The sequence below is a fragment of the Panthera onca genome, chromosome E1 (genome assembly GCF_046562875.1).
Source record: "Panthera onca isolate mPanOnc1 chromosome E1, mPanOnc1 haplotype 2, whole genome shotgun sequence".
Taxonomy (NCBI): Eukaryota; Metazoa; Chordata; class Mammalia; order Carnivora; family Felidae; genus Panthera; species Panthera onca.
The window spans coordinates 48,359,522-48,386,130 of NC_138352.1; the positions used below are offsets into that span (position 1 = coordinate 48,359,522).

At 41.7% G+C, this 26,609-nt stretch overlaps 1 protein-coding gene across 2 annotated transcripts in view; it reads right to left on the reverse strand.

The window, feature by feature from the left end:
- TOM1L1 (target of myb1 like 1 membrane trafficking protein) overlaps positions 1-21,217 on the reverse strand; it is a 47,482-nt gene extending 26,265 nt beyond the window's left edge. The window contains exons 1-8 of one of the 2 annotated variants that reach the window (XM_060646453.3): positions 21,164-21,217; positions 20,209-20,246; positions 17,285-17,369; positions 15,135-15,213; positions 9,307-9,456; positions 8,574-8,699; positions 6,983-7,084; positions 5,676-5,792 (exon numbers count right to left, since the gene is read on the reverse strand). In XM_060646453.3, coding sequence (XP_060502436.2) covers positions 5,676-5,792; positions 6,983-7,084; positions 8,574-8,699; positions 9,307-9,456; positions 15,135-15,213; positions 17,285-17,322 — 612 coding nt within the window. In that variant the 5' untranslated portion in view covers positions 17,323-17,369; positions 20,209-20,246; positions 21,164-21,217. Of the gene's footprint in view, positions 1-5,675; positions 5,793-6,982; positions 7,085-8,573; positions 8,700-9,306; positions 9,457-15,134; positions 15,214-17,284; positions 17,370-19,743; positions 20,154-20,208; positions 20,247-21,163 lie in introns of those variants that run through there. The other variant, XM_078437335.2, reaches the window with a different exon arrangement.
- Between the last annotated feature and the right edge of the window lie 5,392 nt (positions 21,218-26,609).

Genomic DNA, 26,609 nt, shown 5'->3' on the forward strand with positions numbered 1-26,609 from the left:
TCACAGTTCAGGAGTTGGAGCCCCGCATTGGGCTCCACACTGACAGGGGGGATTCTCTCCCCTACTCCCTCTGCCCCTCCCCCTGCTAGCTCACTCTCTAATAAATAAACAAACTTTAAAAAAAAAAAAAGATTTTTTTTTGAGTGACTACATCATGCCAGGCATTGGTCTGAGAGCCAGAACCTGAGCAGTCAGTGAGATAAGCTTTGGGAGCTTCCCTTCTTGTAGGCAAAGGGGGCTGAACGAATATTCGAGAAAAGCCTCAGAGCACTAGGGTGGAGGATGAAATGGTGATGGGGCAGGAGAGTGGCTGACAAAAATCTAGAGTCTGAAGCCTGGGGAGTCCAAAAAGTCTTCTTGGAGGAAGTAACATACTAAGCTCCAAGTAAGGAGAAAAAGCTGGCCATTAGAGAGGGAAAGGACAATCAAGGATGAAATCCTCCAAGATTTCAAGAACAAACGTGGTGTGTCCAAGGAACAGGAAGGTGTTCAGTATAGGTGGACCAAGGAGTTCCATGTGCTGTGGAAGGAGAGGTAGGCAGGAGCTGATCAGAGAGGGCTTTGTGGCCAGAATAAGGAGGCTGGGGTTTTATTCCACATCACAGGAAGCCACTGGAGGATTTCAAGCAAAGACAACATGATCTGATTTGCCTTTTAAAAAGCTCTATGGAGGGGCGCCTGGGTGGCGCAGTCGGTTAAGCGTCCGACTTCAGCCAGGTCACGATCTCACGGTCCGTGAGTTCGAGCCCCGCGTCAGGCTCTGGGCTGATGGCTCAGAGCCTGGAGCCTGTTTCCGATTCTGTGTCTCCCTCTCTCTCTGTCCCTCCCCCGTTCATGCTCTGTCTCTCTCTGTCCCACAAATAAATAAAAAAACGTTGAAAAAAAAAAAAATTTTAAAAAGCTCTATGGAGATGCTCAATATCATTAGGAAATGCAAATCAAAATCATGATGAGATACCCTTGGCACCTAGTAGACAGCTATTTAAAAAAAAGAAAGAAATGTTGGCAAGGAAGCAGAGAAACCACAATTCTTGTATCTTGTTGGCGGGAATGTAAAATGGTGCAGCCACCGTGGAAAACAGTTTAACTTTTTAAGGAACTGTCAGAGTCAGAATTACTATATTACCCAGCAGAGCTACTCCTAGGTTATAGACTCAAAAGAACAACACAGAGGGCTCCTGGGTGGCTCAGTCGGTTAAGCATCCGACTTCAGCTCAGGTCATGACCTCATGGTTTGTGGGTTCGAGCCCTGCATCAGGTTCTGTGCTGACAGCTCACAGCCTGGAGCCTGCTTCAGATTCTGTGTCTCCCTCTCTCTCTCTCTCTGCCCCTCCTCCAATCGTGCTCTGTCTCTCTCTCCCAAAAATAAACACTGAAAAAAAGTTAAATAAAAACTGAACATAGGAATACAAATACACACACACACACACATATATGTGTGTGTGTGTGTGTGTGTGTGTGTGTGTGTGTGTGTGTGTGTGTGTGTGTATATATATATATATATATATATATATATATATGGATGAACGTTCATAGCATTAATAGCCGAAAGGTGAAAACAACCCAAATGTCCATCAACTAATAAACACACAAATAAGACGTAACATATCCATACAATGGAATATTACTGGGCCACTAAACGAATGGAATTCTGATATGTGCTACAACATGAGTGAACCCTGAAAACAAGGTTAGTGGAGTAAGTAAAGTGAAAAAAGGCACAAAGGCCACATATTGCACAATTACATTTATATAAAATATCCAGAATATGTAAATCCGTAGAAACAGTAAGCAGATAGGTGGGACAGGGAAAAGAACAGAACAGGGGAGAGACTGCTTAATGGGTATGGGGTTTCCTTTTCAGAACTAGTTCCAAAGGTTCTGGACCCAAAGACAAGAACTGGTTCCACTGTGAATGCACTAGATGCCACTACAACATATACTTCAAGATGGTTAACTTTATGTTATGTGAATTTTACCTCAATTTTTTAAAATAAGCAAGCTATATAGTTGTTGGCTTCTAGGACAGTGTTTTACTCAATATCCCAAAAACCTTCTTGATAACAAAATACCTAAAAATGCTAGATACAATATATTATTCTAACATACATGCCTAAGTTCTTAAGAAAGAATGAGAAATCCTCAAACACTGAAAAAACAAATAGGATCTAAAGACAGGAGAGGCAATAAAGGTACAAGGCTTGTAAGGCACTCATCTGCCAAGCTCCAATAACCTTGAGAAGCAGGAGACAAGGCCTGGGGCCTGAACAAGATGGGAAGATGCATCAAAGACCCCAAATATGCAGCGGGGACACCTAAATGGCTACAACTGATATGTAAAATAAGAAATCTATGTATTGGTCTCTGCCTCTGGTTTCTAACAGAGAACTCCTAAATCCCATGGAATTCCCTGGGTGATAGGAGCATCTTTAGTTCTAATGAGGTGACTCGGTGGGCTCCTGGATGGGGGCTGGTCACCAGAGAGACCAAACCATGATTAGAAGCTTGGAACATCAGCCCCATCCTCCATCCTCTGAGTAGGGAGAGAGGCTGAAGATTTGAGGTAATAATCAACATGCCTACATGACAAAGCCTTCATAAAACTCCAAAAACAAGGAGTTTAGAGAGTGGGTGAACACATCCATATGCCAGGAGAGTAGTACATTCCAACTCCATGGGTACAAAAGCTCTTGCAGCACTTGGAACCGTCTGGACCTTGGACTTATCTCTTCACCTGACTATTCATCTGTATCCATTGTAATACACTCTATAATAAAACAATATAAATGTTTCCCTGAGTTCTGTAAGGCATTCTAGGAAATTGTCAATCCCATGGAGAAGATCGTGGAAACCCCCAGTTTACAGCTTGTCAGTCAAAAGTCTGGGATACTCAGGCTTGCAACAGGCATCTGAAGTGGGGATGGTCTTGTCCTTAACCTGTGGAGTCAATGCCAACTCTGGATAGTGTCAGAATGGTTTAACGTGAGGGAAGAAAAAACACCTCACACACTTGCTCACACACTTGGTGTCATAAGTGTTGTAAAAAAAAGAAATAGTTTTCTTTTATGAGGCAATTGAGAGTACAAGATTCCAATTCTTGTCAAAAGATTAAGAATAGCACTCCTCGTGAGAGCTCTATGTGTTACTAATGAAAAACATAAAACGAAGAAGAAAGTTACACATTCAGTAGGCTTAGTCAGGTGCCAGAACCTATTCAACTTCAATGGGACATGAGTGGTATTCTAATGTTGCTTTATACCCCAAGACTCCTTATTATTCAAGGCAACACACAGCCCTAAACTCTGGCATCAAGACAACGTATTAGCGTTCTCCTTGCAAAATGTGACCAAACATCTGTACCCGAACACTGGGACACAAAAAGGCATTTTGGTGTTGTCCAGGATGGCGCACAGTATAGAGCTGGATTCACATGTTTAAATGGAATGTTTCTGTGTACATTTTTAATGGAGGGTTGTTTGCCACAGATGGATGAAGCAGGGAGGAAAGTCATAAATCATGTCATTGTAGAAGCTCTGAAAGGCTTGGGAAGACCACATGGCACTAGAAATACTGCTGTGGTCATTTCTTAAAAATATGATCTGTCCCATATTCTTACTTTGATATTTAACTTAAAAATTTTAGTTAACATGCTCATCACACGTAAGTCACAAAATTTATATCTGCAAAAACCTTGAATTATGGATTTTTTAAAAGGATTACTACAAAGGAACTATTTTTAATGATTAATTTTCCTTTTATTCTAATAGGACATTTTAACATTATCTTTTTTAAGTGTCCTCTTAGCTCTTCATATTATACACACAGAAATGAAGTTCAAGGCCAAGAATCCCAAGAATGCTTAGCAAAATATGATATTCCTATGTAAAAGATTCTAAAAACAATACACTTAAAGCCACTGTGCCAAAATATTGAGTTGTTTCTCAAGGAATATTACACTGATGTTTTGTAGGATGTTAACATACTCAGCAAATGAGGATTGTCTGGTCAAATATGTTTCAAAATGTTGGGTTAAAGAAAGATTCTTAGGCATCCTTACTATACTAATAAGCTCTATGAACCTCCAAGAGAAGAAACATAATAGGTAGTTGGTTTTGCAAACTTACTTGACCACAGAGGTCATTTCCCCCCATAGAATATACCATAAGTGGTAAATGCAGTCTACAAATATTTCTTAGAATTTGGTCTTGCTTCTCTAGAGTTTATCATCTCAATGTCGGTTATATTGTCCTTCAGCTTATATCCCTTTTAAAGGTTCCCTTCTGCCATCAGGCCCACTCTGGCATGGCATATAAGGTCCTCAATGACTTGTACAAGACCAGATCTTAACACTTCTCACCTGGAGCTTTATGCTCTCAAGCTGTGGTTTTAAATCCTCTTCTTATCCCTGTGTACCTGAGAGATAACACAAACTCAAATCCATTTACAGTGGGTGGAGAGTGGTGCAGAGTTCCTTAAGAAGTGTATCTGACTCCCTGCTGATCTCCGGAAGTAGGCATGCATAGATGTAGTTTGAGAAATGACTTTTTTTTGGGGGGCAACCTTTTAAAAATTTTAAACCATTCTGAGTTCATAGGCGGCACAAAAACAGACCAAGGCCTGCATGTGGACCACCGGCCATGGTTTTCTAACTCCTAAATTAGAGGAAAGCATAATCCAGGACATCCAAGACTTCCCACAAGAAGTACCACCGCAGAGCAGTGCCTGGCGGGGGCTCAGTCAGTTAAGCATCCAACTTCGGCTCAAGTCATGACCTCACGGTTTCTGGGTTTGAGCCCCATGTCAGGCTCTGTACGGACAGCTCAGAGACTGGAGCCTGCTTCAGATTCTGTGTCTCCCTCTCTCTCTGACCCTCCCCCACTCATTCTTTCTCTCTCCCTCTCTCTCTCTCTCTCTCTCAAAAATAAACAAACATTAAAAAATAAACAAAAACCCTCACTATTCTCTTTGCCCCTACCCCTGATCCCAATGTATGATAAACAAATTTATATTACAGCATCTAAAATACTTTATTTAAACTGGTTGTTGACCAATCTTGCTTACTAGACATAAGTTCCCTGGGGACTAGGCCAACCTCCTGGCTTCTATATCCTTTACCACACTGTCATCACTCAATATGCTTGTTGAAAGGATGGATATAGAGACAACTTGTATATACTTAAAACAATTAGTGACTGAGGCACCTGAGTAGCTTAGTCAGTTAAGCATCCAACTCTTGATTTCAGCTCAGGATGATCTCATAGTTCATAAGATTGAGCCCTGCATCAGGCTCTGTGCTGACAGGCCTGGTTGGGATTTTCTCTCTCCCCCTGCCCCTCCCCTTGCTCTCCTTCTCCCTCTCTCCTCTTCTCTCTCTTGCATGCACACGTGTGCTCCATCTCAAAATAAACATTAAAAAAAAAACAATTAGTGACTAGTGCAGATTGTATACGACCAAGGCTATAACTGATTTAATGTTGTTAAATTATTTGTTGTGAGAGAATAAGAACCATGTCTAAGTTACTATTACATTTTTGATAAAATCATCCTGGCATGTCCTTGCTAAGTTTAGAAATCAACTGAAAATGAACTAGATAATATTAGTTATTCTTACAGCCTTGAGATGGAAGAAACCTTAAGAGACGGTGTGACTGACTGTCCATGAAATCATACTACACCTGCAGAAGCTCTATGTCTTCACGGTTTTCAGACCCAGGAATGTTCTCCATCAGTATGGCAGACATCACTCTCACATTCATTTTTGCCATATCCAATTCACTGTGCAACTTTCCAATCTGTGGAGAGCAACACAATCACAATGTGACACATAAAGAATGGTTACCCTGTCTTCTGCTACCAAGAGGACATTTGCTAGTAGAGAAAAGTCTTTTGCAAAATTCAATATTTTCAAATTTATATAAATACCTAATTGTTTTATAAATGTACAATCTATTATCTTCTCATTTTTTTAACACTTATTTACTTTTGAGAGAGGAGAGAGAGAGCACAAGTGGGGGAGTGGCAGAGAAAGAGGGAGACACAGAATCCAAAGCAGGTTCCAGTCTCTGAGCTGTCAGCACAGAGCCCGATGTGGGGCTTGAACCCACAAACTATGAGATCATGACCTGAGCTGAAGTCAGGTGCTTAACCAACTGAGCCACCCAGGCACCTCAACAATCTGTTACCTTCTAAAAGGACTTGAGATCTCTCATAATAAATCTAGACATCTGCTTTAAGAAAGTCAAAAGTGAATGGAAAAAAGTCAGATTAGAACCAATATGGAGAAAGGAGAAGGTGACTATTACGGGAACCTGGACAAAATGGCAAATGTCAGCAGCAAAACCAATGGGAAGAAAAAAAATTAGCATTTTCTAGTTCCCATGGTGTTAGAAAAGGGAGGAAAAAAATCGAGAGAAAAACTTTTTTTCTTCTTGCATTAAATTCTAAGAGAAATCAATCACATGGATTTTTATAGAATACTGAATAATTCAAAGTTTTAAATGATAGTTCCCTTATAGCAAAACATAAATAAGTATCAATAATAACTGGTTATCTGGGTCTTTGATAAACAGATATAGACAACAAAGTAAATGTAATTCAGTTGGCCCAGTTAATGCTAGAAATAAGGCTACCACTTACCAAAGTCTTTGGAATGGTATATTACAGACAGTCCTAGTAGGATCAACAGGAATCGGCTAGTCAACACAAGATCCATTCCACAGCCTAGTCTCCACAAAGACAACCACTAACCAAGCATAATGGTTAAGAGCTTGGGCTTTAGAATCAGACAGAATCCACAGGATTCATTCTACTTAGAACTGAACCATGATAAGTCACATAGTATCACTAAGCTTCAGTCCCCTCCTCTGTAAAGGGAGGGTAATAATGTGCCTCCCTCCACCAGCCAATGTGAAGAACAAACAAACTGCATATGAAGTGCTGATAACTTAGACTTATCAATAAGTAGAGTTGTCACTGTTGTTACCTGTTCTGGGACCAATGTAATAGTAGAGCTCTTGGGAACAATCACAGTAGGAAGAACTGGTGCGGATGGAACAGATGATGGCGGGTTCGAGATGTGAGCGGTCTACCAATGTGAAATATGGAAATATTATTATTGGAATTAACACAGCCACCCCAAGCCCAGCTTTTCTATTCAGATGGCTCAATTGCTCCTCTCAACTAAAGTCCTGGGTAGAGGGTGTTGGCCCAAAGTCGATTGTCAAGTGTCCAACCTAACCAGCATTTTGAGAACAGTACTAATAGTGTATCCATAACAAAGTATTCAATAAAAGATGGCTATTACAATCATTAACTAAATTACAATAAATAAAGTGCTCTTAGTTTATACCAAGAATCTACAAGATAAATTGCCATGTGAGATTATTGCCCTCTCTTTAGGTTTTTAAAAAGAAATCCTAAATCAATTCTTGTCAAGTCTTTTTAAGCCATGACTGGCAAGACATCTCCTTTCTCCACTAATGAATGCTTCCCCGAGGCAATGCCTCATTTCCAACCTTGAGTGGAGAACCCGAAGCATAGGGCTCAGGCCAGTGTTTTGACATTAGGTCCACAGAAGTCACCTAGAAATCTTGTAAATATGGGGAGTTTAATTTAGCCGACAGTAGAATATGCCTAACATACTCCCATATTATATATACCCCAAAGCACATACTGAGCAATTGAGTAAGAGGTCCTAGGCCACTACTATATTACACTTTGGAAGAAAGAATAAAAGGGGTGTGGTGAGCAGACTCATGCAGGTAAAAGGTTGGGGCAGGTGGCTAGGGGCCAGGGAACAGCCTGCACAAGTAGAAGAGTTAGCCTTCAGGACAAAGCCTCCACAAAGATCAGACTTCAGGTATACACATGAACTACTTTTCCATCAAGGCAGGACTCCTCAATCTACAGAAGGGAAGAAGGACTGTTTTTCACACTGTGGAAATTACAGCAAGAGCTGAATTATAATCAGTACTCAAAGTGTTACAAGTTCAAAAGCTAATTTGCAAAAATTATTTGCAAACTTGAGAAAGAACATATGTGAATATCCAGAAACTCTTCCATAGACACAGGATTAATAACAAGTTTGACAGATGACTCCCCATGGTGGAGACCCTTGCCTGTCTAGCACAAGTTCTTTCTTTTGAAAACGGCCCCCTCCTCTAGTCTACCCAAATGATTTCCCTCTGGAGCCACCTGTTCTTATATGATCTCAGTTAATTTGTTCAGAAGCAGAAGACTGACCCATGTTGGTCCCTTTTCCAAGGTTTCTAAGCTTGGAATCTGAAAAAGTTAAAGCTCTAACATGAAAATTTGAGAGCTAGGTCTACTATGTGGGAAAAGATAGTCTGCAATGAGAAACAAGTAATGACATTTGAGTGCCTGGTTCTCTGTTTTAAAGATCCAGTTAACACCAACTTCTTGTGGCTTGGTTATTCTAGGAGATATTGCAACAGCCTTCTTATAAATCCATCTTTTTGTTTAAGTTGGATAGAGGCAGAGTTGTCCCTTTCTAAGAGAAAAGAGTCATATAATAGACTATCTTATTCTGTAGCAGTTGAAGAAGGGCCTCCTACCTCTTGTCTTGCTGTTTCAGCCTCTGCATCTGAGGGAGGAAACTGAACACCTTTCTTAAGAAGGTCAAGGTACACTTCTTTCACTTCACTTACATCCACACCTCCTGGGAAACCTTGTGACCAAGTCTGAATTCAAGAAATCATTCCAGAGTTAAAACAACAGCAAAATCAAAACACAATTTGTAAGCTGGAGACAGAAAATGAGAGATTGACAATTCTGTATCCTCCTAAGAGAAAGTTGGTTTTGAATGCCATGGACAAAAAAAAAAGTTTTCAGAGACTAAAATAATAATAAATTTTTAATCATCAGATTCCCATGCCTCAGCATTTTAATGAAACCCTGGAATAGGTACTACTGTTTTTTGCTGTACTGAATCCAGAATAGACAGATTCTAAAATAGCATCAGTAGGTCCTTTGCCAAATAACTTTGAAAGCAGTCTGTTATCTACTCCAGAACAGTTTCCCTATCTGCCAAATAAGTATACACATCACTCTCTTATCAGACACGAATAAAACAGAAACTGAGAAAAAGTACAGAAATAACTAAAAATTCTTCAGAAATAGGGCACCATCCAATACCAATAAATTACTATTACCTGGAAAATAAAAGAGTGAGATGCTTTCTGGCTCAATCCTAGGTTTGTAAAAGGGTCACTAGACCGATCAGGACGTACATAATTACAGTTCTAATCTTAGAGGCCTTCCATCCCATAAGGCATACAATAGACTTACCTTAATGAAATTCAAGATTCTATTCTGAATGTCTAAGGGCAAGGTGTATCTGGGGTTCAGCAGCTTAACCAGACTATCTTTAACGAATTCCTTCTTCACAATCAGAGACTGGAAACTTGGACCACAGTTCTGCATGCACATGTCAATAAGCTAAATTAGAGAGAAAATTTAAATTTAATTATATCTCTCTGGCAAAACCACCCTCCTACATAGAAGGTAAAAATCGCTAAGTAATGATTTCCACCAGCATCCTAATTAAACAGAATTTACGGTCTACTAAAATAGATGATAAAGCATGAGGTTCTAGGAATGTGAAGAAGTAGAAGGCATGATGTAAGTGCTCAGAGGGACAGATTTCTTGGGGAGTCAGGACACAATCATCAGAGCATTAAAACCATTAAATACCAGTACTTGGTAGTAAATGCTAAGGGCCAAATGTAAAGTGCTACAGACACATGGGCTACAGACTGGATGACATTTGTCCTAGTTTTTCCAGGGAAGTTCTGGTATATTCTTGTTGTCCCAGCTTTACTAATGATCTTTTTCATTCTCAAAATTGTCCTGGTCTGGATGATAAATTACACAGTCATCTTAGCTACAGACCTTTATGGACAGGTAAATTAGGGCCAAGTGATAATGTAGGGCCAGGTGGTTTTAAGACTTTTGGAAAAAGGTGGTCCTAAGTTGGGCTTTGAAAAATAGTTAAGAAAAAATGAATGTAGAGCTATATTCTAGGAAAGCAAATGGTATCAAAATACATACATACATACATACATATAGGTGACAAAGCATAGGAGATCTCAGAAGGAAAATGAGTACTCTGGTTTGTAGGGGCTTCTTCATGTGGGGAGACTTCATTGGGGAGGTAGGGTGGATAAAGTCTGGAGCAGCATCATACAGACTATACAGAAACGCATGGCAGTGAATGAGAAGAGTGTGGCCACTGCACTAAGAGGCCAGTGAAGGGTCCTTGTTTGTCGCCATCACACCTCTATTCTGAACTTGAGAAGAAGGTTAATGTGCACAAATCCTGTGGGAAGGTGTTCAAGCAGCACTCTACAGCAGGCACCTGGAAGGACGGAGAATCCAGTAGAGACCCACTAGTACAGAACCAAGGCACAAAGGCCTAAACCAGGATGATGTGGGTACGAGGAAAGGGAAGGAAAGACTGCAGAGAATCACGAAAGTATAACTTTACAACTGATGTTTGTAGGAAAAGGATGGCTGAATGTGAAGTCACTGTTATTCTGCATGAGATTCATGGCCCCTCGAATGGAAATTTGGAAGTGATTGGAGTAGTAGGCTTGGTCTGTGGTAAAAATAAGGAGCTGAAATTTAGATATTTTGAGTTTAATGGTATACCAGGGACTGAATGTCTGTGTCCCTCCCAAATTCATAGGTTGACATACCTAATCCCTAATGTGATGTGCAAGTGGGTCCTTTGGAAGAAATTAGATCACAAGTGTGCAGCCCTGAGCAAGGAGATTAGTACCCTTATAAAAAGGGACAGGAGGGGTGCCTGAGTAGCTCAGCTGATTAAGCATCTGACTTTGGCTCAGGTCATGATCTCGCGGTTTGTGAGTTTGAGCCCCACATCAGACTCCGTGTGGACAGCTCAGAGCCTAGATCCTGCTTCAGATTCTGTGTCTCCCTCTCTCTCTGCCCTCCCCCACTTGCACTCTTGTCTCTGTCTCTCAAAAATAAACATTTAAAAAAATTAAAAAACAAAAATAAACATTAAAAAAAATTTTTTTTAAAAGGGACGGAGAGGATCTCTCTTGGGCATTAGAGGAGGCAACGACAAGATGGCCATCCACAAGCCAGAAAGCAGACTCACCTGCCACTGGATCTGCTGGCATCTTGACTTTAGACTTCATAGCCTCCACAATGTGAGAAATATAGGTCTATTGTTTAGCCAGCCTATGGTAGTTTTGTTATAGCAGCCCAAGAGACTGAAGGCAAAATAGATGGTGAGAACATTTGAGACATTTAACGGAGAGCTGTACATGCACATTTGCAGCTCAGAAGGGATGGAAGCCTCACGTGAGAAACCAAGGCTGTGTTTGGGGAGCAGGGAAGAATGGCTGGAACACTGGGGTTCACCAATCACACATGCCAGAAGAAAACTCCATAAGGACAATCAAAGATCAAAGTGCAACTAATGGAAACTGAAGCATAAAGAGAACATAATATTGGTAAAGTCAAAAGGGGGCAGTTTCCATAAGGATCACATGTCAAAATAGCTAAGAATAGGACATGAAAAATACTCGCTAGGTTTGTGGATTAGTGGGATCATTAGTCACCTTGGGGGGTGGGGGGGTCCATTTTCAATCAAGCAACATAAGCAGAAGTCAGGCTAAAAAAAATGAGCTGGTATTGAAGAACTAACTGCATGCAGAAAGCAGATTTCTCAAAGGGATCTAAAAAAATTAAATTTCTATTTTCCATGCTGCCACCTCTCAGGTTAGAGAGGTCACAGAAACCATAATGTGACTGGGAGAGGCATGATCGTCTCTGCAGAAAAGCAGCCCTGAAAATGGACTCTCCACTCTGCTCTGTGCTGGGTCACTGGAGTGCCAATATACAAAGAAGGTATGAGAGTTGTGGTTTTAAGGGCAATGTGGCTAAGAAGGCAATCAGAAAACTGAACACAGGTAGCCAGCTATCTGAAGCATGGAAAATATTTAAAGCAAAGGAAAGTGAAAACAAAATCCAAAACCTACCGAGATAAATGAATATTTTAGAGCAAGTTATTTAGAGAAAATTTAAAGAAGTTGCATAACAAATGAATTTTTGCTTGATGCACTGTGGTGAGTTATTAGGTGAAACATGGAGAGGAAAAGTACCACTAGTTCAATGGGAATTTGTACAAATACTTCATTCAACCCATTACGCAGTCTCATTAGACAAGATAGCCTCCAAGTCTCACTTTCCCTAATGGTGAAACGAATGGGGAGTTTCTTACTAAATATTTCACAAACCGATTTTTATCTTTAGGATCACTGAGATTTGATGGTAATGGGTAACATTCCCAGGAGGTTACATGCATAAAATTAGACAGTCAACATAAAATGCTGACAATGTTAACATATGGAGATCACAAATCACGGCCCTTTTTGTTTTCCCCATCGGAATCTACAATTTCAGGACTAATTACTTCTAGCTCACCTCTTTCATTATGTCACCGGTACCTCTTTTCACCCCAGAGCCCACAGAGATAAGCAATAGAACCTATTGTGCCAAACTGGAAAAATACCCCGCTTTTACACATTCTGAAACTGGGCTTTGGTACAATTCAAGCGTTCAGATCATGTTCAGATAACCTATCTCTGGAAATAGACACCATAATCTCAGGTGGGATAGAGAACCTAGAAGCCAAGGGACCAAGAGAGACTTGGTAGGACTAAAGAGTAGGTCTCACTAATCTCCTTTTGTGCTGGACTTGGCAAGTTGTTTATCCTTCCAAGCCTCCGTCTTCTCATCTGCAAAATGAGCCATAATACCTCGCTTTAGAGACTTCTTGTAAGGCCTAAATGAAATATAATGTATATGAAGAGCCACACAGATAGCAGGACCTTAATAAATGGTAACGATTTTGATCATCTGTTCCCATGGATAATTTCCTATCAGGAGAGAATATGTTGACTAGCAGATATAAATATTCTTCTTAGAAAAACTGGAAGAAAAAGAGCTACTTGGTAGTTTTATTTCTTGCAATTTCTAAACCAAACATAGTAAACCAGGCTTTGGGGCCATCCAGAGCTGAAGACCCCACAGAGGTATGGCCATCCCAGGGGATGAGCTCACCCTACAATGAGCTCCTGGATAAACAGATACATTTTACACAAATTCTGAAGCCCCCACAACTCACCACCTAGGTGGTGTTCCACAAAGGCCTATTAATTAATTGATTCCCAGGAACCTGTTCAACCACTTTCCACTTGACAATAATAGTATCTTGCTGAGACTTATCACAATGGTCGCTTTCAAAGGGCTAGCCTCTGGCTAAGAGTTATGAAGTTTGGTAACAAAATGCTTTTTAAAAAACCAATCTATTGGCTTCTTGACAAAACTGCCCCACCAACTGATGGTAGGAAATTGCAGTGTAGTCCAATCCCATCAAAGACCTAATCAAGATCAGCGAAGTCCATGGAGAACCCAAATGACACATAATTCAAAGAACGTTTATAATTGACTTTGACAGGCTCTCATCACTTCAGAGTAATAAAATGGAAGTGTCACATATGGGCATCCATTTTTAAAGAATTCATTGGTAAACATGTAATTGCTTTGACAGACATTGGATGATTCTTTCTGTGGCTAATTTCCCTCATAATTAAGTCTGGCTTAAGTTAATATTAAAGTCTGTTCTGAAGCCGTAAACACCTCTGCAACGCAGTGAGTAGTCGGAAATGAAGTGATTGGGGCAAATCTACATGAAGCTATCAAGAGTCAAAGGCCTATTTAAAGAAAACCCAAGAAGTAGGTACCTTAATGAACTCTGACCTAACAATGAGGGGCTATTCTGACCCCCAACCCATGACTCCCCCCTCCCCATACTTTGGCACAGGTTTTAGATTTGTTTGTTCTCACATTCTGGTATGGAAAACACGAGGTGGAAGATGTACAGTTATCAGAGGTGGAACAGGTAATGGGAACAGGCAGGTAGCTGGTAGTAAGGCTTTAGATACCGAACTACCCAAAGGGAAGAAAGAGTGGGAACCCAAAGAGAAATGGAGGGCCAGAAGAGACAACACTCTAGAATAACCTCACCTTCTCCCCAGCTCATCATCAGAAAAGGGAACCAGGATGGAAACAGAGAGGGAGATAGGGATAAGAAGAAACCACAGAAATGCCAAGAAGGCTGGGCACAACAGAGAAAAAGACACATCCAGCATATAAACACCTGTAAGAAGGTGAAATAATACCACAGGCTGAAACATAGAAGGTGGCATACATTTATCTTCTCAAGCAAGATGGCAGTTTTCTTCCCTTGAAACTCAAACACTGGAGCTGTGGTCACCTCAGTCCCATAGTCCTCTTGATAAATACTCCCAGAGCCCCTAAGGGGAGGGTGATACTGGCTGATTAGGTCCTTAACCTTGTGGCCTGGGGCTTGGCTGAGGTAAACAAAGGCATGCAGGAAAAATGAGAAAGCTACAGAGCTCACTCTTGGGCAGCAGGCAGGGCTTACAAAACCTACCTTAGTGAAAAAGGCAACTCACTGGAAGTGACTGAAGAGATCCTATGGCCCAGGATGGGGGTAGGGGGTGGAAACGGGAAGGCATCCAATAAATGCCCACACCCAAGTCACAGACAGTAAGGTGTACAGCACTCTTTAAATGAACAAAGAACACTCTCCAAATTATACCACACAGGGGAGGTTGGTTGAAACTTAATGAGCTGCCAGCACCTCAGAATTCCACAGAGCTGTTCAAGTGAGGTAAAAAGCTAACAGGGAAGCATTTTTCAAGACTTCAATTCTCCCCATGGGTAACACATAGACAGACTTCTTGACTGGATCAGTGTCTACAAGTTTTGAATTACCAGTTCCCATCTCCTGAGCAGGAAAAGCTGATTTTCCAGGAACACGCTCTCCACGAAATTAAATGCTATTACAATCAGCAAAACTCTCTCAATTCTGCAATTCTCAGTTTTAATCCATATGGTAAATAACTTTGTGCTAACCTATTATCCCAGAATCTGTCTATCTATCTATCTATCTATCTATCTATGTTTCTTTGTTTTGTTTTGTTTACTCCAAACTAAAAATGTGACTATAGCTTGGGAAATCCTAGAGTCTTAATCATAATATTAAAAATACTTACTGACAAGGTAAGCTGGATTTCTTTATGATTGTAGTTTTTGGAAATCCTTTTCTTCAAAGCTTTTACTGCATCTTTTGGCCTATAGCAATAAATACAATGGAATCATCAATTTAGGCATTGCCAAAAATAAGAAGTCTCTGAAAATCAATATGCATCGTGGAAAGAGAAGACCAAGATCCTGGTTCTGCTGTGTGACCCTGGGCAGATTACTTAACTTCTCACACCTGTTTCCTCATACACGTAGGCAGACAATACCATCTACCCCCTTAAGAATCAAATAGAATATTTACATACCAGTATTCCTCAGAAAACACTACACATGAAATGTATTCATATCCATATCCTTCTATAACTGCACAAAACTGGTTTATAGGAAATGTAATTTCCAAAACAATGAAGGTTACCATTTTTAAGACTATTTCCCGAGCACCCTAGGGGGAAGGGGATATAGGAGGAATTATAACTAAGTAGGTCAGCTTGTGATGGGCTACAATTTTACATTATAAAAGGAACAATTATGTAGAAACAGAGGGTCAAAATTTACTTTGATGTGATTGAAAGGTACGGTAAACTTCCAGTTAGAAGATCACTTCTTGGGAGATGTATAATATGATGACTATAGTTAACACTGTTGATGGGATACCTGAAAGGTGTTAAGAGTAGACCCTAAAAGCTCTCATCACGAGGCCCCCAATTTTTTTTTGTTAACTGTATGAGGTGACAGATGTTAACTTATTGTGGTAATCATTTTACAATACATACAGGTCAAAGCATCATGCTGTACACTTTAAACTTCTACAGTGCTGTTTGCTAATTATAGCTCAACAAAACTGAAAAAAAAGAGACAAATCCTTTTTACATTACCTTCCAATTTTGTCTGTGTTTGCATGGATAGAATTCCTATTATAGGACAATTACATATGCTTACCTAGAATTATAACTATTATAAATATATAGATATTATATGTATTTCTAAAAAATCATACATAAAATCTAAGATTAAATGCTTAGAAAAGTTTAAGAATAAAGGTACTTTTTTGAAAGGAAACATTTTACTTTGAGATTCCCTTTTTGTATTATCAATGAAGAAATTAGTAGTATCAGTGAAGAAAAGGCCAGAGGAACCAAATATGGTAAACAAGATGATAGGGAAAACACCATAAACACCTTAAAGTACAGTCAATTAATATAATCAACAATTACGTCGTATAATGTTTTCTTCGTCAACAATCAACATAAACTAGACTAAATCTTTTTGCTATCAGTTATCAGTTTAATGTACACAGAAAAAGTAACAGAATTGTATCCCTTATAACAATCTGTAATTCAGACTAAATTCACAAAACAGTTGACCTTAATGATTTTATTTAAAGCTTCAATTCCCTAAAGTTTAAAACGTATAACAAAAGCACACCATTTAAGAACACAGCATGAACGTGGGCCAGTTGACATTAAGAAAAAATTGTCTCATAAACAAGGAGAAGAAAAAAAGGCTGCTAGGTTAATTCCCGGTTAATAATGACAATTGCCTTGGGGCGCCTGGGTGGGTCAGTCGGTTAAGCATCTGACTCTGGCTGGGGTCAAGATCACGTGGTTTGTGAGCTCGAGCCCGCATCGGGCTCTGTGCTGACAGCTCAGAGCCTGGAGCCTATTTCAGATTCTGTGTCTCCTTCTCCCTCTAACCCTCCCCTGCTCACGCTCTGACTCTGTCTTTCAACAATAAATAAATGTTAAAATATATAAATAAATAATGACAATTGCCCAGGACAGGTCACCGGTAGGAGTTTACTAGCTTCTGGATAATATTTTTCAGTTACAGTAACATAAAATACTGGCAGAGCAGGGGGAATTTCTAAAGAAGGAAAAACTTCTCCTTTCTTTGAAGAAAAAGGAATTTGAGCTTCACAAAGACAAAATTTGAAACTACTGAAGAAAAGGCAAAGAGAAAAATTATAATGGATTCTCAAGTATTCCACACACTGAAATAAGCAGCCGTCTTAATGTTTCAACTAGACACACCTTCAAAAGATAGTGGTGCCCAAGGGGTGACGAAAACACTCAAGAAAACCAAAGAGTGTTCAAGAGAAAATGTGTTGTAGTCCTGATGCTTCTTATCAGAGGTAAACTCGTGCACCACACACTGTACTCACCCATCGTGGGTAGTGTTAATTATGTCACAGATGTGCATAAACTGGCCCCAATCTTCAGTCTGAACTCCGGCAAATGTAGCCTTTTCTGCAAAGAAAAGCTCTTGTGTTGAGTCTGAGCTAACACAGAAGAAGAAATGTCTGACCTTCCCAAAATAATCTGCTTGGGGTTTACTAGCAAGTACCATTAAGTTTATATTACCAAAAGACAAAAGAGATTTTTTTTTTTTTCTGAGCAATTCCCAGTAATTCAGGAATCAATCAGAACTCAAGTTCAGAGTGCTGCCATTACAGCAGTAATGGACCTATTAATAAAAGCTACAGGCACAATACTCAGGTTGCAGGGCCAAGACAAGCCAGCTAAACCTCCATCTGCCTGCCTGTCTTTCTGAGGACAAGCACCTGTTGAGTGGTGCACAAAGTGAAGTGCATAGTGCAAAGTATTTTACCTTATGCAACTTCATTTAACCCACTGTTACAGATGACGAACAGAAGTTTAGAGAAGTTAAGGAAATTACCTAAGGCTACACAGCCAGTACAAGGTAGAACTAGCACTCAAATTTCAGTTATTTGATGTCCATTTTTATTTGCTTTTTTTTTTTAAGTCATTTAGTCTCCTAGAGTGGGGGAGGGGCATACTGAGAAAGAGGGTGATCAGAACTACTGAAATTGTATGTGTCCTTGAGCATTAGAGCAAGGTCACTCCCAGCACCTTTACTAACCAAAGATGCACCAGGCAGACTAGAGTGCTTCTGCACCTGGAACTCCATCATTAAACAATCAGATAATTTTCCCTCTCCAGATATTCTTGGTAACAATATAAAATGCCATCTGGGAAGAGTAACAGAACACAACCTAAATGAGCTCAATATATTTCCTTCATGGGAGGAGGAGATCCTCAGCATGAAAACACTAGGTCTAGGGGGAATGAAGAGAAAGTTAAAAAGGAGAATGAAGAGGAAGGAAGAAAAGGGTTTGGTTGGAAGAACCCCAAAGCTTAGTCTGTTTCCGTATCTAGGAAAAGTACCATTTGAATTTGGCACTCCATCGACAGAGCAGACCAACTTTGTCATTTAGACACCTACTATTGTTCCTTCTGCCAGATTCCTTGCTCCCATTTCAAGCGCTTCCTCCTACCTTCCCTTCTTCCTAGAAAACTCCTATTCACCCTTCAAAAGCCATGACAAAGTCAGTTTCTCCCGTTCCATAAGTTTTGTTTGACAGTTTTCTTATATTGCAAGGGTACTATATTGTAGCTACTACATAATGTGTCTGTCTTACCTACAAGATTGCTCATTCCGTGAGGGTGGGGACCATATCTCACCCTTGCCTCATCCAGATCCAGGTGTATGGCTGGCAGTCAGCAAATATTTACAACATTAAATCATCAGCCTATGAAGACACAGTCTGAATCTATATCCACTCAAAGTTCATTTTAATGTCCAATAGGGATATAGCCAGCAACAGTTTAGAAAGCATCTCCCCCCTCGGTGATGGTTACTTTCACCCCCTTATGAAGATGTGGGAACTAAGGTTCAGGACGGGTGGGGTGTTCCCCACTGTTAATGGAGCTGCAGTCAAAACTGCCCAAATCTGAGCCTCCTTACTGTAACCACCTGGTTCTCAGGATTTCGTCACCCCACTAAGTTCCTGACATTATATTTAGCATGCTTGGTTGGCATCCATAGGCACCGTGCCACACCCGGTTCCCCGAGGGAGGCGTTGAGAAGGGAGGAAGGGAGAGGGCACTGGTAAGGCAATCCAGTCGCTGGTTTCTGCTTCCCGGTACGTTATTCAGAGTACAGCCACAGATGAAAGGAAGGAGTTAGGCAAATACCTGCGTGGTGCCTCCAAAGGCCTCTTGCGACCCCGACTGTTCCTCCGCTCCCGCTTCCCTCACTCCAGTGCTGGGCATTTTCATTCTCTTTGTTTACTCACAAAAAGTAACTCAGATTGTTAAGGGCTTGGCGCCAGAGAGGACCGATTTAAAGGACCTGCCTCTCACACAGAAGTCACATCACTCAACCTCCGCGAGGCTTCTTCCCTCTTCGGTGAACAGGTCAGAGCCACACTGGGCCCTCGAGTGGGCGTACGATATGAACAGCTTTCTCCTGGCACAGAAGTTTACCCTCTCTCCTTGCAGAGGCCCAAACACTCCACACCTGAATCACGTGCGTGATTCACCTGTTCGGTTACACTTTCCGGGGAGCACCAAAAGGGAGGTAGAGTTTGAGGAGGGGTTCCAGAGGGAGTCGGCCACAAAGAAATGCTTCGAAGGCGCTGGGTGGGATGCGGGTGCCCTGGGAAAGTTGCGGGGGGGGGGGGGGGGGGGAGGGGGGAGGGAGGAAGGGAAGGGTTTCCTCCAAGTTGGACCAGGCCGAGAATGGAGTCAAGCGGGAAGGGGCCCCGGGCCCCCAAAGCCGGCCCTGGCGTCTCTCTCCCCTCCCGCCCCGGCTGTTTACCTATGAGGTGGCCCACGGAGGTCGCATAGGGATCCCGGTGACTCTTCCCAAACGCCATAGTAGCCCCACCGAGCCGGGCCCAGGAAATCCGCCTCCACCGCTCTCGTGCTCCCGACTCCACCCGCTCGGTGCCCCTGGCTCCTCCTCTTCGTCCGAGCGCTTCCCGGGCTCGGCGGAGGCTGCGCGACCTGCCCTGCCGCTGCGGGGCGCCGGGCACCCTGCGTGGGGCGCGGGGGCGGGGACACTGGGCGCCCGCGCACCTGCCACGTGCCTCGCGGGACCAGCGAGGAGGCGGCGCTGCCAGCTCCAGGTGGCGCGGGCGGGCTGTGGCCGCCGCGTGGAGCCCGCGGGAGGACTCGCGGGACGCCGACAAGAGACCGAGGTGGGCTTGTAGCCCCTAGGAGCCGGCGGCCCAACGGCCACAGCCTGGAGATTAGAGACCCAGGCTCTGATTTCACCGCTTACAGGACAAGTTGCTGCTGTGCTCTGCGCCTCTTGCTCCGCTTTGTAGAGAAGGAAATAATCGGGTTAATAACACAGATCTGAGGATTATTGTGAGAATTAGGGATATAAACCGCTTAGCTCAGTGTCTGTCACCACAAAATAAATATTTAACCACTGAATGAATGGAGTAAGTAGAAATCCTTACTTTCCACCCCCACCCTCACCCCAGAGATCCTGAGGAGGTGTGTTCCTTGCCCTTTAAAGGAGGTGATAAATAGGAGGAGGGATTGGCTTCGAATTTAGGGACGCCCCAGGACCCGGCGGCCTTTGTCTCGCCTGTATTTCCTGAGGGACCACAGGGCGCCTCCATGAAAGCTGTGGGTTCCTGACCCTCCCTCCTCGGAGTTGTGTTTTCCAGTAAAGCTGAGGAGAGGGGTTTTCCTCCTGCTCTGGCAGGGAGTGGGTTTGGCTTCAGGACTGCTTTGGAATGTAAATCTGAGCCTGAGCAGTCCAAGCCCTTTCCAGCTGCTTTTCAGAAGCAGAATTTATTTCCTTTTCCTGCGCATTCAATTAACATCTGATTAGCCATGTTAACAATCTCCAGTCATGCCAGAGACTGCTAGAGAGTGGGGTGTCTCCAGGTGATGGCAGCTAGCCATAAACTGGGTTCTCTGTCCCTCCAGACCTTGCTTCCTGCAGTCAACTTGGGCCAGTTCTACAAGCCCTTCTTTGGTCCTGGAAAGGGTGAATAGAGAGATCAAAGGGGGCTTGTTCTGACTTATGTCCTTAGTCTTATATTTTATTTCATTTTTTTTTCTTGGTCTTATAAGTCAAAACCAATTGCAACGGTGCCAAAGGGTTAACTTTTTTTTTTCCCTGTTTCTGTTATTTTAAATTTTTCTTGACCTACGTGAGCAAAACCAAGAATGAAACATTTTTAATGTGATGGCATTCCTTATAATGGGGTTGATCATACCTGTAACTCATATTCTCCACCAGGGTGAGTGGCTATTTCAGATGGTGTCGTTTGTCCATTTCTTTAGTCATAACTATATATAGCCTGCTAACACTGCTGAAAATCTCTTTTGTGACATCACCAACCTAATCTCTATTCTATGTTATAGACTCCAGGAGAATATTTCACCTTCTCTGAAACACTACAACCAAACAATCTTAAAGAGAAAGTCTACTGTAGCTTAGGCTGCTGGTGATGTCAGTAGCCTGCCAAAAGGAACTGAGAACTACGAAGGAGCGAACCATTTGGACAGATCTTTTTCTTTTTTCCTATTTATTTATTTATGAAAGAGAGAGAGACAGAGAGGGAGAGAGAGAACCTTAAGCAGTCTCCACACTCAGCACGGAGCTGGACTCAGGTCTCGATCCCATGACCTTGGGATCGTGACCTGAGCCGAAATCAAAAGTCAGATGCTCAACTGAGCCATCCAGGCACCCCTGGACAGATTTAAAAAAAAATTTTTTTTATTAGTTTTCTTTATTTTTGAGAGGCAGAAAGAGACAGCACGAGTGGTGAACGGGCAGAGAGAGAGGGGGACACAGAATCCGAAGCAGGCTCCGGGCTCTGAGCTGTCCGTACAGAGCCCAATGCGGGGCCCAAACTTACAAACCGTGAGATCATGACCTGAGCTGAAGTGGGATGCTCAACCGACTGAACCACCCAGGTGCCCCACCCCTGGGCAGATTTTTAACACAACTCTGCTCCTTATGTGAGAGGTTGTTTTGTTTTTTATTTTCTTGGGTTACAGGATTGAGGCACTGAGAACAGGAGAAACAGCACCAGGAAGTGTGTTGAGGATGTTATGACTGGGTGATCAGAGCCAGGATCTCAGCTATACCTGGAAAAGTTTTTCTCTCCCCATGTGCACATGAGGGTGTTATGGTTCTTGCAGCCTTTTTCTTTTTCTGTGCTCCGCCACTTTCCTCAAGATCCCCCTAATCCCCAGGGGTGAAAACCAACTCAATGTTAATATGATCTGGGAGCAGGATAGTAGAATTCACAACCAAGCTAAAGTCAGAGAAGGGGAAGAATCCCAGGAAGAAACGATGGTAAAATTTTTGGATATAAGGAGCAAAACCCTCACCACACCACCATTTCAATTCCAAAGAATACTTTCTAAACATTTATATGTAAGTCATAATGCTAGGTGGAAGCAAAGAAAATAACCTTTATTTAAAACATGTGAAGGTGCATTAGTAGGTATTCATCAAGAGGATACAAAAATGCTGATTCGAAGGGGCACATGCACCCCAATGTTTATAGCAGTGCTACCAACAATAGCCAAATAATGGAAAGAGCCCAAATGTCCATCGACCAATGAATAAAGATGTGGTACATATATACAATAGAATACTACTCAGCAACCAAAAAGAATGAAACCTTGCCATTTGCAGCAAGGTGGATGGAACTAGAATGTATTATGCTAAGTGAAATAAGTCAGTCAGAGAAAGACAGATATCACATGATTTCATTCATGTGGAATTTAAGAAACAAAACATGAACCTAGGGAGGTTCATGAACCATAGAGAGGGAGGCAAACCATAAGAAACTTAAATACAGAGAACAAACAGGGTTGCTGGTGGGGAGGTGGGTGAGGGGATGGGCTAAATGGGGGATGGGTATTAAGGAGGCCATTTGTTAGCATGGGCACTGGGTGTCATATGTAAGTGAAGAATCACTAAACTCTACTCCTGAAACTGGTACTACACTATATGCTAACTAGGACTTAAATTAAAAAAAAAAAAAAAAATACATGAAGTGCCTGGAACTGGAAATCTATCTGAATGTAGTCTTCACAATCTTGAAGGCAGGTAGAATTCACCTTAACAAAAATGTAATCTGAAATTAAGAAAAATAAAGAAAATACATAGCTTGGCTACAAGTTTGAGTAATAGCTGCCTGATTCTGAAGCTCTTATTATTGCCATTGGTGAATCTGCTTATTGAACATGACATCACCGCCTCTCCCCCCCTTTAAAGCATCTGTTTGAGGGGTGCCTGGGTGGCTCAGTCAGTTAAGCGTCCGACTTCAGCTCAGGTCACTATCTCGCAGTCCCTGAGTTTGAGCCCCGCGTCGGGCTCTGGGCTGATGGCTCAGAGCCTGGAGCCTGCTTCCGATTCTGTGTCTCCCTCTCTCTCTGCCCCTCCCCCGCTCGTGCTCTGTCTCTCTCTCTCTCTCTCTCTCTCTCAAAAATAAATAAACGTTAAAAAAGTTTTTAAAAAATAGGAAATTTGTTGCCAGCAGACGTATCTTGCAAGAAATATTAAAAGAGATTCTTCATGGGGCGCCTGGGTGGCTCAGTCGGTTAAGCGCCTGACTTCAGCTCAGATCACCATCTCGCGGTCCGTGAGTTCGAGCCCCGCGTCGGGCTCTGGGCTGATGGCTCAGAGCCTGGAGCCTGCTTCCAATTCTGTGTGTCCCTCTCTCTCTCTGCCCCTCCCCCATTCATGCTCTGTCTCTCTCTGTCTCAAAAATAAATAAACGTTAAAAAAAATTAAAAAAAAAAAAGAATCTGTTTGATTCATAAGGAGACCACTTGAAGCAGTCAGGAATAGGGGAAGTCATATACTTTGCCGGTGCAGAGTCCTGCTGTTCTTTCTGAACTTGTTCAAGAAGGCTAGTATTTTCTGTACTGGAACTATATGCTAGCTGTGCTCTAAATATACTACATGCACTATCACTTAATCCAAAATGGTTCTATGAAACCAGTAACATTATCACTGTTTTACAGATTAGAAAAACCAAAGCTGTATCCCAGGCTTGTTAAGTCAAAATCTCAGGGTGGGACACAAGTATCAATACTCATTACAGCAATCCATATGATTCTAAAATATCAATATTGCCTTCCTCAAAAATATCAGGTAGGACATTGAGATGATGTGTGATGCCCTTCCCATTAGCCAGCCTTCTTCCCTCCTTACCTTTCAGTGCACTTCTCTATCCTACACTCCTTTTTCTGACTGCTGTTTCACACCATCTTCACGGGGCTCCATTTTCCTTTTTAGCCTGTCAGAGTTCCACAGTCCAACTTTTCCTCTTTATTTTCCTCCGGGTGCCTTTTCCTTGTCCCTTCTCTATGAAGACTTTTCTGACCACGCCCAGGAGAACTGAGCTTTTCTCCCCCCTGTCCTACACAAAGATTTCTTAGAGCCCACAGCACTTTATAGTACTTCTTTGTTTGAAATCTACCCCCTGTCTCTGAGATATAAGTTTCTCCAGGGAACAGGGCCCTGTTTATTGGACTTGCCATCCAGGCACTTCACAGGCCTTGATGAATGTTTATTGAATACATAAATAGTTCTCCAAAATCTGGAGCTTCTCTATTCTTCCTGAGATCCAGTCCTTAATTCCCTCCTGGATGCCTAGTCAGAACTCTTAACACTATATTTAGAATTAGGGACACCTGAGTGGCTCAGTCAGTTAAGCATCTGACCCTTGATTTTGGCGCCAGTCATGATCTCATGGTTTGGGAGTTCAAGCCTGTGCATTGAGCTCTGTACTAACAGTGTGGAGCCTGCTTAGGATTCTCTCTCTGACCCTCTCCTCGTCTCTCTCAAAATAAATAAATAAACTTAAACTTAGGTATATATATATGTACATACTCATCTGCTTCCTTTTTCATCTCAATATCCTACCTAATATTTTTGAGGCAGGCAATATTGATATATTAGAACCTGTGATATTCTAATATATATATATATTATATCTAATATATATATATATCTAATATATATATATCTAATATTGATATATTAGAACCTATGGATTGCTGTAATGAGTATTGATACCTGTGTCCCACCCTGAGATTTTGATTTAACAAGCCTGGGATACATCAAGGGCATCAAGACTTTTCAATGTCCCCAGATGGGCTAATGGTACCATTATTCCACAATTAAAATATCTTGAAGTTGTCCTCAATTTTTCCCTTTCCATCAGTTATTTCCCTTCAATGAGCCCCCCACCTTGTGTTCTTTATCTGTCTCCTTGCCTTTTTCCCTCTATGGACACTGCTCAATCCAGCGGTTCTTAAATGTCACAAGCCCTAATAGTGTTTAGGGATTGGACTAAAGCCTGGGTTCTCCCAAATGCAGCTAAGACCCTATGCATCTACAAATGTATTAGTTAGCTTTAACATTTACCCTCTCTTACACAATAATTTACCTATTATTTTTGACATCAGATGTACAAAGATATATGTGGACTTCATTTCAACAGTTATTTTTAATATACTAAATCTTGGCAACTCTTGATTCTGGAAATTAACTTCAAAGCTCAGCTTTCCCTCCTTTCCTGCTCTTAGGATCACCTGTATCAGCTTCCCAAGAGAGGTCTTCTTTCTCTGAACCCCATGCCACGTACGTTTTTATTTCCTGTCTGTGAGTTTTTGGCCAAACTCAGAGACTCAAGATGAGCATGGGCAAGGCAGTCAAGAGTGGTGGAGGCTAACACCTGCTGTCTTTTTACTGGGTTAGCTACTATACAAAGTGCTTTTGGTATCTCCCATAAACCTCATAATCTTGTAAATTAAAAATCATTCCTGTTCTACTTACTTGCCTAAACTTACTCAGAATCAAGAGGAATTTGGGTTTGTCTCATTCAAAGCTTGGGCCCTTTTCCAATTTCATCTTGCTGTCCCCAGAGAAAGGACCAAGTCACTGATTTCAAGGAGGACCTGCAGCATCTAGTTCATGGCTCTTCATCCAGCACTGCCAAGTAGGAGTGTGTTGATCGACTTTAAACATTTATCCTCCCTCCAATATTGAACTTTATTATTTTTTAAGGAGTAAAATGTCATATTTCATTTATTACTATTTTTATTTTTTTATTTTTTAATATGAAATTTATTGTCAAATTGGTTTCCATACAACACCCAGTGCTCATCCCAGCAGGTGCCCTTCTCAGTGCCCAGCACTCATCCTCCCCTCCCTCCAACCCCCCATCAACCCTCAATTTATTCTCAGTTTTTAAGAGTCTCTTATGGTTTGCTTCTCTCTCTCTTTTTTCCCCCTTCCCCTCCCCCATGGTCTTCTGTTAAGTTTCTCAGTATCCACATAAGAATGAAAACATATGGTATCTGTCTTTCTCTATATGACTTATTTCACTTAGCGTAACACTCTCCATTTCCATCCATGTTGCTACAAAAGGCTGTATTTCATTCTTTCTCATTGCCAAGTAGTATTCCATTGCGTATATAAACCACAGTTTATTTATCCATTCATCAGTGGATGGACATTTAGGCTCTTTCCATAATTTGGCTATTGTTGAAAGTGCTGCTATAAACATTGGGGTACAAGTGCCCCTATGCATCAGCACTCCTGTATCCCTTGGGTAAATTCCTAGCAGTGCTATTGCTGGGTCATAGGGTAGATCTATTTTTAACTTTTTGAGGAACCTCCACACTGTTTTC